Source organism: Mesoplodon bidens (assembly GCF_964165515.1).
Source record: "Mesoplodon bidens genome assembly, chromosome: 3".
Taxonomy (NCBI): domain Eukaryota; kingdom Metazoa; phylum Chordata; class Mammalia; order Artiodactyla; family Ziphiidae; genus Mesoplodon; species Mesoplodon bidens.
Window position 1 is genome coordinate 23,828,511 of NC_138178.1, and position 12,195 is coordinate 23,840,705.

The 12,195-nt window shown below is 43.4% G+C and overlaps 1 protein-coding gene across 1 annotated transcript in view; it reads right to left on the bottom strand.

The window, feature by feature from the left end:
* ITIH2 (inter-alpha-trypsin inhibitor heavy chain 2) overlaps nucleotides 1-11,721 on the bottom strand; it is a 37,894-nt gene extending 26,173 nt beyond the window's left edge. Inside the window, exons 1-5 of the mRNA XM_081229217.1 lie at nucleotides 11,527-11,721; nucleotides 9,208-9,282; nucleotides 6,272-6,304; nucleotides 4,531-4,706; nucleotides 1,136-1,240 (exon numbers count right to left, since the gene is read on the bottom strand). Coding sequence (XP_081085343.1) covers nucleotides 1,136-1,240; nucleotides 4,531-4,706; nucleotides 6,272-6,304; nucleotides 9,208-9,282; nucleotides 11,527-11,610 — 473 coding nt within the window. The 5' untranslated portion in view covers nucleotides 11,611-11,721. The remainder of the gene's footprint in view (nucleotides 1-1,135; nucleotides 1,241-4,530; nucleotides 4,707-6,271; nucleotides 6,305-9,207; nucleotides 9,283-11,526) is intronic.
* Nucleotides 11,722-12,195: the final 474 nt, after the last annotated feature.

Below are 12,195 nucleotides of genomic sequence, written 5' to 3' on the forward strand. Positions count from 1 at the left end.
TATATATTACAGTCATCTGTTATATATATTATAGTCACCTATAGGTTATATATATTATAGTCACCTGTATGTTATATGTATTATAGCCACCTAAATATTATACATATTACAGTCACTTATATGATATATATACTATAGTCACCTGTATGCTATATATGTTATGGTCACCTATATGTTATAGTCACCTATACACTGTTGGTTCCATGGCCATCTCCTCCACTAGCCTGACGGTGTTTGTTGAAGTCACCTTTGACAGAGCTGGGTACAGTGTTAACGTTCAGTGCATTTTTTTGAATGAATGAACACATGAATGAAATGAAAAGAACTTCAGCTAAGGGGAAATTTGGGCGTCTGGAGGAGGAGGAGAAGGAGATGAAGAAAAGAAGATGGCAGGATCTGAGGGCGGCTTAGATACACAGTGTGGGGATCAGTGAACATTCCTCTGACATTTCTGGTGGGAGAGGCTGCCTCTCTGAGGGTGGCGTGGCATTTCCAGTGTCTTATTTAAGACCATAAGGGGAAAAAAATAAACAGAATCTAAACTAAGTAACTGTGCTGAAAAGGTGCCACCCCATAAAGATAGGCCAAGAAAATCATTAAGACAAATTCCAAACCTTTCTTTCTGAGTATGTGGTCAGTGCTGTAACAAGATCACCAATATTTCTTTTTTTTTTTGGCGGTACGCAGGCCTCTCACTGTTGTGGCCTCTCCCGCTGCGGAGCACAGGCTCCGGACGCACAGGCTCAGCGGCCATGGCTCACGGGCCCAGCCGCTCCACGGCATGTGGGAGCTTCCCGGACCAGGGCACGAACCCGTGTCCCCTGCATCAGCAGGCGGACTCTCAACCAGTGTGCCACCAGGGAAGCCCCGATCACCAATATTTCTGTAGTTCCTCTCTGTACTCTGCTGGGAATCAGTGTTTAGTGACAGGACAGCCATCTGCATGCAAGGCAAGCTATGTAAGGCTACCACGTGTGAGATCATCCAAAACTCACGTGTTGCAGGAGGCCTTAGGGAAACAGGAATGGAGATACCTAACTCTGCCACCTGAGGATGAGGTTCTGTGCCTTCTTGGAGGCTGGTTTTGGGGTTGAGTGGGGGCAGAAGTGGATGAGGACCCCTCCCTCCCACTTACCTCACCAATCCAGCCATTTTGCCTTTTGCTCTGGCCTGCGAGTAGAGGGCTCGGCCCACCGTTTTCTCCTTAACAAAACTAGTAAATGTCGTGCCATCCACAGTCCTAAAAAATGACAGAGGGCCTACAGTTGGTCCAAATAGTAGTCTTAGCACAACAAACAAACAACGGTCCAACAACCCAACCAGGTGGACTTAATGAATTATTTAATTATCCATTTTGAACCTGCAGGAAACACGGAGACGTTTGCATATTTCACAGGAGTCCCTTTGTCTGATAGTGTGATTAAGAGAGGTGAGGTGGGCTCCCGTCCTAAAAGCTTCCTCTCGCATATTGTAGTGTTTAAAATGTTTCTTCCTAACGTTCATAGCAACACTATTTACAACGGCCAAGACACGGAAGCAACCTAAGTGTCCATCGACAGAGGAATGGATCAACAAGATGCGGTACATATATACAATGGAATACTACTCAACATAAAAAAGAATAAAATAATGCCATTTGCAGCAACATGGGTGGACCTAGAGATGATCATACTAAGTGAAGTAAGTTGGACAGAGAAAGACAAATATCACATGGTATCGCTCGTATGTGGAATCTAAAGAAAATGATACAAATGAACTTATTTACAAGACAGAAAGAAACTCACCGACTTAAAGAACAAACTGATGGTTACCAAAAGGGAAATGTGGAAGGGAGAGAGGTAAATTAGGAGACTGGGATTATCATATACACACTACTGCCTATAAATGGATAACCAACAAGGACCTACTGTAGAGCACAGGGAACTCTACTCAATATTCTGTAATAACCTAAGTGGGAAAAGAATTTGAAAAAGAATAGATGCATGTATATGTGCAACGGAATCACTTAGCAGTGCACCTGAAATTAACACAACATTGTAAATCAACTATACTCCAATATAAAAAATTTTTTTAAATGTTTCTTCATTTTCCAGTTTTACCCTTTAGATTAAGGGTTGTTCTCTTGTGCATCCCTTTGGAATGACAAATGTGCCTAGGATTGGTGACTGATAAGTCGCTAGTTATCTGGCTGACTTTTGGTTTATATGATCATTCTCCTGTGTGTGAAGGATCTGGGGTGGCCTGGGGGCATTACGCTCTCCTGTGAGGGTGGAAAAGAGCAAAGAAAGATGAAGAAAGGTGCTTGTCAATCTCTTTGCAAAGTTTGTGTTTATCTCTCCAACATCTCCCTCGGGGACCTCTGTGTGCTCATGTCACCTCTGTCTCTTAGCTGGCCGTCACCTAATCCGTCCCAGTAATGATTAGCTGGAGCAGTCGAATGACAGAATTTTAGAAGCAAAATGGAACATCTGGCCTTCAAGTGGGCAGTATCTCTCCCCAAGGAGGTATTTAGAAGTGCGTGGAGAAATTTTTGGCTGTTCTGATGACTGAGAAGGGCTACTGGCATTATGGGATGACCCCAAGAGTGCTAGACATTCTGCAATGTGAGGTGGAGTTTCCTGTCCCAAATGCCAACAGCATGCTTGTCGAGCACTCTTGGTTCACCTCTGTAGGTGAGAAAAATCAGAGCCAAGGAGACAAGCGACCTGCTTGAGGTCACACACTTGCTCAGAGGCAGAGCTAGAACTGGACCCCGAGTGCCCAGGTCGGCACTATTTCCATCAAATCATGCTAAGGTTCGAAGACCAAAAAGTCTTTATGACAAAAGGAAATAATCTCTAATGGTGGAATATTTGGAACCTTGATAAATAGGCAGCAGAAGTTTTTTGACTGGAGATGGAGGTCTGTGCGGTTCATATTAAATTATGGTGATGTAAGGAGCTATCTTCTCTGATTTATACATTCAGCCGGGAGTACGGAGAGATCAAAATAAGCAGATATTTCACAATTCTGTCCTTCATCACCTCAAATCGTCTAAGGAATGAGATGGGGACGAAGGGAAAGAATGAAGGAAAACAGAAAGATGAGATACCTGGAATATCTAGTCATATAGTTTAAAAATAAGAATTTATTAAACTAGTTTTAATATAATTTTTTAGACCGTGTCATATAATACCACTACGTAAAAGCTTTTCCTTCTACATTTGCTTTTTAGAAAAGGCTGACTAAAAAAAATTTTTTTTGGAAATAAATTTCTCAGACAATTTGAAGGATTCAAAATCCATGAATTCCAATTCCAATGAGTCCAATTCCAAGTCACAAATTGCCTTTTGTTCCCCTCACCTTTGTTTTGTTTAGAAAATATAATTAAAATGGCTCTGCCACTTTTAGAGGCCAAAGTGCTTGGTATTTGAACCTTTTATTTTATTTATTCCTCTACTGGCAGAACAGGGAAAGTTTACCCTTGATGAATGAAGCCTCAGGGTGGGAACAAAATTACTGGCCTTCACGATTTGAAAGACATTTGGGTGGTTTAAAATTTTTTTTATTATGGAAATCTTTAAGTATACAAAAAAATAAAATAATGTAAGACAGCTCCATGAAACCATCGCTGAGTTACACCATTATCAATACTCAGCCAACCTCCATTGTCTATACCCCCTCCTTCCACCTCATTTATTCTGAAGCCAATCTCAGATAGCTGACCATCTCATCCTTGAACACTTCAGTATGCATTTTGTAGGGAATTTTTTAAAACTTCTCTTGTGAATAGAACTACAGTCATTGAGTAGGAAATGGAACGGATTTCAATTAAGTGGCAGAAATAATTCTAAGCGCTGCCAACCACTGAGTGAATTGCCTTGGAAAGTAGTGAGTTTATCATTCAGGAGATATTCAGGTCAAGCCTGGATAGTTCACTTGTCAGCGGCTACACAGAGGAAGTCAAGCACTGGACACGTGACTGGATTTAATCAGCGGTTCTCCACTTTTTTTCCCCCGTAAAGAAACATGTGATAGATGATGCTGCCCTGCAACCTGCTACACACTCATATATGGTTTCCTGTAAGCCAGGGCAACTCCATATATTTTTCTCTCCCCAAGTAAGTGGCAGGTTGTTACCACAGAGATAGGCTTAAGGATGCTTTACTTTATTAGAAAAGAAAAGCAAATGCTTCACAAATTCTGTTACTCTGAACAGAAGCAGGACACTGGGACCCACCCCAAGATGACTCTTGATGTCCAGGGGGTCCAAAGCAGGACACTGGGACCCACCCCAAGATGACTCTTGATGTCCAGGGGGTCCAAAGCAGGACACTGGGACCCACCCCAAGATGACTCTTGATGTCCAGGGGGTCCAAAGCAGGACACTGGGACCCACCCCAAGATGACTCTTGATGTCCAGGGGGTCCAGAGCTCTGAAAGTGAGAACGACTGGAATAGGTGGCCATTAAGGTCTAGCCTAGCTGTGACGGGGTTCGGTTCTGTGAGCAGAGCATATCCAGTTTCTGGTTCTGCACGGGAGTTACTCACATGGAGACGTTGGAGATGAAGGCTCCTTTGGGAATCTGCACGTCGCACACGACATTCTGAGGCTGTGGGGAGTGGTTCACCACTCTGGCCTGGATGACAGTGTGGGCCATTCGGGAAGTGATAGTGGACCGGACTTTATAGCTATGAAGAGTCACGTGATCTACATCTTCCTGTAACTGGCAAGAAAATACGGTACAGCCGTACTCAGAGGAGAATGACACAGAACTTCACCACGTATTCAGTGCTAACACTGGTCCATCTCATCACAAACAATTCTAAGGCATCGTGAGGCCTATAACTCAGGTATTACTAAGCATTCTCCTAACTTCTTGGACTACCCCTCAGGCAGAAGCCTGAGATGTCTTTTGTTTTGTTTTTGTTTTGGGCATTAGTAAACTTTAACGTGCCCTTTTCAGAAGCAAACAGATCAAAGATTAAAAAAGCAAAGTCATAAATTAAATAAATATCAACAACAATGAAAATAAAAGTCAGAGGAAATATGAAATTAAAATAAATAAACTTTAATAACAAAAGGCCTGAGATATCTTGAGATGCCTTTCAAGTGCTATGAGTCTGTTGAGAATGATTTTAAAGGTTAGAATACGAGGAGAAAATGGTTGTGGGGAGGCAAGCTTGGATTACAAAGGGGCAGGAAATAACTTCGAAAGCAGGGCCAGAGGGAAGGAAGGATGCAGGACTGCAGCGTTGGAAGGGGACCTGGGCACTTCCAGGGGTACGGTGGGGTGGAAGACACCTGTGGTCCCCAAAGCCCCACCCTGCCACCTACCTTCTTCAACCTTATCTATTGTAATTTCACCTTCTCGCAGTCCTCTTGTCCTCTCCCAAATTAAAACAAAATATGAGAATGCTGATGGACGTGAGCAAAGAACAGAATATCTTGCAGAGGGCATTTTGATGCACTTACTGGCCCAGTACTCTGGACCCCTCATCCCAATCCTTCTCTACTGATTTAAGGCAGTTCCAGTATCCGTATGCTCCAAGACAAAGTACTGCAAACGCACATCTTTTAGGAGGTGACTCTAAACTGTCAGGATTATGGCAGTGATGTGACCCACTAGGTGTTGCTTTTCTCTCCGAAAGGTTTTGTTTATTTCAATACTAGGTGTCATTTCCCTCAACTTTGTCATCCAAGATTAAACCTTTCAACACATTAACATCCAGCCCACCTCAAGCTGAGATGAAACCCAGGCCACGTAGTTTGTCCTTCTTTCCCCTTAACCCAGAGCTTCTCTCAGCTGTTGTCAGTTCAGAGCAGGAAGCCCAGGGAACCCCTTCCTCTTGATGTTTTCTTGCCCCAGGAAGTTCTACTCCGAACATCTCAGGGAATCGGGCCATTTCATGTTTGAGAGTGCTTTTTCCACACTCACGGCTTTACCCTCCAAAGCTGTTAGGTGTCCTATTTCAAATCAAAACTGTTCTGTTGGAATAAACACACAGTTTTTATTCCCAAAACACCTACAAGGTTGTCAAAACTTGCGAAAGTAAAGAGAAGGGACATTTTCACTCCTGGGGACAGCTCTCCCGGCTGCATACAAACTGCACCCTTTCATGCTGAATTTTAGACACACTTCCAAACAGAACTGGGCAAGGGGGTGTTTCGAAAGCCAGGTAAACGTTCTCAGTGATGAAGACAAAGGAGGCACCCGTATTGATTTCTTGATAATAGGTAACAGAAAAGTCATTCAGACATCAATTTTTAACAAAATCCAAGTAAACTTACCATCATTTCTCCAGAGTCTCCGGAAACACTCCTCTGTGAAAGGAAGTTGGATAATCATTCTTCAGAAGCGTGTCGCTTATTACCTTGAGGGCAAAAACTGTTTTCTCAAAATATACTTTCTCAAAAGATATTTTTTCCTTCAGTGCTGAGCTATAACTCATTCACTGGAACCAAGACATAATTATCATATATTCTTGAATGCTACTTTCCCACTGGTGTGTTTCTGTGAACAAATGTCTCCGTCACTTTTTGGCTGCATGCCCATCATCCTTTGATACAATGCTAAAACCTATGTTTTCAAATGAAAATGTTCAACCAAACTTAAGCTGAGTAGCACAGATCACCTTTATCCTGTCTATTTGTCTGATTGACTGTTTTCTCAGCAGCAGTCTTTCTTCAAAGCCAGGCAGTGGGAAGGCATGTCTGTCTCTTCCACTAGATGAAGCTACATGGGAGCAGAGACTTGGTTGCGTTTCCTCCTTGGTGAAGCCCCTGAGTCAAGCACGGTGGAAAATTCTGTACTCAACCGCTATGCTAGAGAATTACAGTAAGTCCCCTACATACGAACCTTCAAGTTGCGAACTTTTGAAGATGTGAACGTGCATTCCATCAACGTCAGGCATGAGTGAAATTGCAGCTTGCCCTCCGTCTCCCACTTCTGACGGTCCTTCAGCTCTACCATCTCCCACCTCCTCTCCCTCCTCCAGGCAGTAACTCTCCTTGCCTCTTCACTCGATGCCATCCCCTTTACACCAGCTGCTGTACTGTACTACCGTACTTTTCAAGGTACTGTACTGTAAGATTAAAAATGTTTTCTTGGGACTTCCTGGTGGCGCAGTGGTTGGGAGTCCGTCTGCCAGTGCAGGGGACATGGGTTCAAGCCCTGGTCTGAGAGGATCCCACATGCCGTGGATCAACTAAGCCTGTGTGCCACAACTACTGAGCCTGTGCTCTAGAGCCCACGAGCCACAACTACTGAGCCCATGTGCCACAACTACTGAAGCCCGCGCACCTAGAGCCCATGCTCCACAAGAGAAGTCATGGCATTGAGAAGCCTACACACCACAATGAAGACCCAACACAGCCAAAAATAATAAATTAATTAATTTTAAAAATTAAACTTAAAAAATTATTTTAAAAGTTTTATTTTTTTGTGTTTGTTTTTTATACATTATTTGTGTGAGAAGTATTATAAACCTATTACAGTAGGCTTATAGCCGATTGTGTTAGTTGGGTACCTAGGCTAACTTTGTCACGCTTATGAACAAATTGGACTTGCCCAACGTGCTCTCGGGACGGAACTCATTCATATGCAGGGGACTTACTGTATCCACATGAATGACTGTCCTGTGGGCATGGAAAACTGACTGGCTTTAGAGTGATAGGTGAACCTTTAATGTCAGATGGATTTTAAAGTAATTATTAAGGTGTGGGATATTAGTTTTGCTTGCCTGATTTGGGGTGAGTTGAAATTTTAGGGGGTATTATGTGACATAGTGAGGCCAATGACTGCCTTCTTCTAGACTTTTTAAAATTGGAGCATAGTTTATTTATTTATTTAGTTTTGGCTGCATTGGGTCTTCGTTGCTGCACACAGGCTTCTCATTGTGGTGCCTTCTCTTGTTGTGGAGCACCGGCTCTAGGCGCGCGGGCTTCAGTAGTTGTGGCTTGCTGGTTTCAGTAGTTGTGGTTCATGGGCTCTGGAGCACAGGCTCAGCAGCTGTGGCACACGGGCTTAGCTGCTCCGCGGTATGTGGGATCTTCTGGGACCAGGGCTTGAAACTGTGTCCCCTGCATTGGCAGGCGGATTCTTAACCACTGCGCCACAAGGGAAGCAGTGTTAGTTACAGGTGTATAGCAAAGTGATTCGGTTATACCTACATATATAACTATTCTTTTTCAGGTACTTTTCCCTTATAGTTTATTACAAAATACTGAGTATATTTCTCTGTGCTATACAGTAAGTCCTTGTTGGTTATCTATTTAACTTTATTTATTTTTTGGCCGTGCTGCACGGCTTGCATGATCTTAGTTCCCCAACCAGGGATCGAACCTGTGCCTCCTGCAGTGGAAGCGTGCAGTCCTAACCACCGGACCACCAGGGATGTCCTGGTTATCTGTTTTATATACAGTAGTGTGTATCTGTTAATCAACTTCCTAATTTATCCCTCTCCCCCTTTCCCCTTTGGTAATCCTAAGTTTGTTTTCTATGTCTGTGGGTCTTTTGGACTTTTTGAATGTAATTCCCAACGATGACGTTTTCCCTTTTAGGTGAAGACCCTGACGTGAGGACTTGCCTATTGGGTTTTAATATTATCGGTCTACAAAAAGCCTGGACTTGCAGCAGGTCAAAAATTCATACCCACACAAAAGATGTCATAGGTCAGCTTAGAGTTGCTTCCACAAATACCTCCATTTTTAGCACCTGGGCTCTACATGGGAGAAGCCAAACCCTTCTTGGCCCCCTGGAGAACTCTCCCCATGAGTTAGAGCATTTTGTCTGTGCTGTTGCTGGCATCTGGGAGGAGACCGCCAGCATGGTCAGGTCCCTGAGCAACTCCCCAAGACAGTAGGGACCGTGACTAGGTAGGAGAGCATGTGTGGCCCCAATAGGAAGTGTCCTAAGAGGAAATTCTTCCATACAAAGCAGTAAAACTATCCCATAATCTTAAACTTTGAAGAAAACAAGTAGCAATGTATTCTCTAAGGGACCAAGGTGACCATTACAGTTTGAAGATGAACAGACAGCCATGTGGAGGCTTCCCTTTATTTCAGCTGGACAGTGTTTCCCCGGGGTGTAAAACCACCAGACTCTTTGCTGCTAAAAAAACATGCGCTTGAGAAAATGTGGCAAAAATCATCTCAATCCTTTTCTTATTTCTTCAATCATGATCTCTTTCACTTATTTTCCCTTTTGGAACTGAGGTTTACTGTACCTGGTACCTCCGGTTGTCTGGCACAAATTGAAATTTGCCTGGGGCCAGTTCCACAAGGTCTCCATATTCTGCAAACTTAAAAAAGAATTTAGGATGTTTATTTCTATCAACAAAAAACAGGGAGCTGGTGACAGGCATAAGGTACTGTATTCAATATATTATTTTGTCTTGTTTTCTATATCTCTGGGCAATCTCATTTTTTCATACAACGATTTTCTTTTTAAATTGAAGTATAGTTGATTTACAATGTTTCAGGTGTACAGCAAAGTGATTCAGCTATACATATACATATAATCTATTCTTTTTCACTATCTTTTCCCATACAGGGTATTACAGAGTATTGAATAGAGTTCCCTGTGTTATATATACAGTAGGTCCTTGCCATTTATCTATTTTATATATAGTAGTGTGTATCTGCTAATCCCAAATCCTTAATTTATCCTTCCCCCCTTTTCCCTTTGGAACTGTTAAGTTTGTTTTCTGTGTCTGTTACAATGATTTTTTTTTCTCTCTAGCTGCGGAGAGCAGGGGTTACTCTTCATTGCAGTGTGCGGGCTTCTCATTGCGGTGGCTTCTCTTGTTGTGGAGCATGGGCTCTAGGCATGCAGACTTCAGTAGTTGTAGTACATGGGCTCACTACTTGCAGCACGCGGGCCCTATAGCACTCGGGCTTCAGTAGTTGTGGCACACGGGCTCAGTAGTTGTGGCTCGCGGGCTTTAGAGCACAGGCTCAGTAGTTGTGGTGCACGGGTTTAGCTGCTCCGTGGCATGTGGGATCTTCCCGGACCAGGGCTCGAACCCGTGTCCCCTGCACTGGCAGGCAGATTCTTAACCACTGTGCCACCAGGGGAAGTCCCTACAATGATTTCTTTAATATATTTGTTTGCCAGTTACATCTCAGAGGTGAGTAAATGAGAGTATCTCCAAATTTGCTGGAGGCAGGAGTTCATTTCTGAGTTTGCCTGAAGATGATGGGATATCCAAGTAGGGGTTACAGTAGCCCAGTGATCAGGTAGGTGCCTGGCAGAAGTACTGGGTAGATCTTGGGGGCATCAGAGGTGTCTTACTAGGTAAATGTGGACCATTATCCATTGAGTTAGAAATGGTGATGTGAAAGGAATGCCAGTAAGTGACTGAAAAAGCACAAACACATTTGGATATCTTGCCTCCAACTCCTGGCTTCGTCAATGAGATTTCCAACATACTCTGGTAGTTTTTAAAGTGTTAGAAAATATGATAGTTTCTAGGCAGATAGGGTGATTTTTTTTTTTCTTGCAAATATGCCATCCTGTTCTTTGGCATCTTTGTAGGTAATCCACTCTGTAAGTAGCACAAGCCGCTGAGCCTTCTAGGATATTCCCAGAATACATGCTGCTTTTCTGGCATCGAAATAGCTCTTGGGGCTTCCCTGGTGGAGCAGTGGTTAAGAATCCGCCTGCCAATGCAGGGGACACGGGTTCGAGCCCTGGTCCAGTTAGACCCCACCCACCCCGCGGAGCAACAAAGCCCATGAGCCACAAATACTGAGCCTGCGCTCTAGAGCCCGCGAGCCACAACTACGGAAGCCCGCACGCCTAGAGCCCGTGCTCCGCAACAAGAGAAGCCACCGCAATGAGAAGCCCGCGCACCGCAACGAAGAGTAGCTCCTGCTTGCCGCAACTAGACAAAGCCCGCGTGCGGCAGCAACAAAGACCCAACGCAGCCAAAAGTAAATAAATAAATAAATTTATTAAAAAAAACAAAAAAAAGCCTTGTATGACTTTCAGTCCAAGACTTTCAATACGTTGGGGATGATCAAGGGTCTGAAGTAAAGACCTTGAGCTCCCCAGGAGTTTGGGACTGACATGTACACACGGCTATATTTAAAACAGATAACCAACAGGGACCTACTGTACAGCACAGGGAACTCTGCTCAATATTATACAACAACCTAAATGGGAAAAGAATTTGGAAAAGAAGAGATACATGTATAATTGAATCACTTTGATGTATGCCTGAAACTATCACAACATTGGTAATCAACTACACTCCATATAAAATAAAAAGTTGAAAATCCTTATCACAAGGGGAAAAAACTGTAACTATGTATGGTGAGAGATATTAAAGCCATTGTGGTGATCATTTTCCAATATATACAAATATTGAATCAAAAAAAGGGTAAATACAGGTTCCAGTAATTATAATAGTGAACACGTCTACTCAGATTAATTTTATCATGAATTTCCATTCCACACAGAATACTGTCCTTGAATAGCAACAGGTTATTTACCAAGCTAACATATGGGGCCGACAGCAAGGAAGTCTTCTGGAAGTACTTACTTCTGAAAGTCCGTTAGTGGGGATTTCGAAGCCCTGTGATTCAGAAAGGAGGAAGCAGACAAGAAGGCACATGAACCCCTCCATCGTGCTAGGTTGCTCTGCCCAGCTCTCCAGCGCCGGGTCTGGGAAGAGCCCACTGCTCCCTGAACCACGATCAGAGGGACAACAGAGCCGTACAGTTGGTTTTCAAAAAGAGAATTGAGAGAAAAGAGAAGAAGACAGCTCTCAAACTTTGTTCCAAAACAGAACAAATATTTGTTTTGGAGTTCAAACTTAAGCTGGGGGGGTGGGGGGGTGGATCACATACCCAGAGGTTATTCAAACAGCAGAGCTGGGGGCGGTCCCTGGGCTGTGAGAGCAAGGCAGCGTCGGACAGATGTGCAGTGTTTTTTTTTTTTCCTTTTGCTGATTTCTGTTCATCTTAAAATCAGAGAGACCTAAGATCAGCGTCATCTTCTTTGAAAGACCAGGTGAGGCACGTGACTGAGAAATCGAGTCAGAGAGGAAAAAGCTAAAGTGAAAAGCTTCTGGAAACAGAAGCCTTTGGTTTAAGTGAAAGCAGGAGGAATTTAGGAAAAGTGGGAGAAGAAACCCCACGGTTTTCTGAGCAAAGCACTCACTGGCACTGTTTCTTCCTCTCCCTTTGAAAACCAAGAACCTATTTCATGA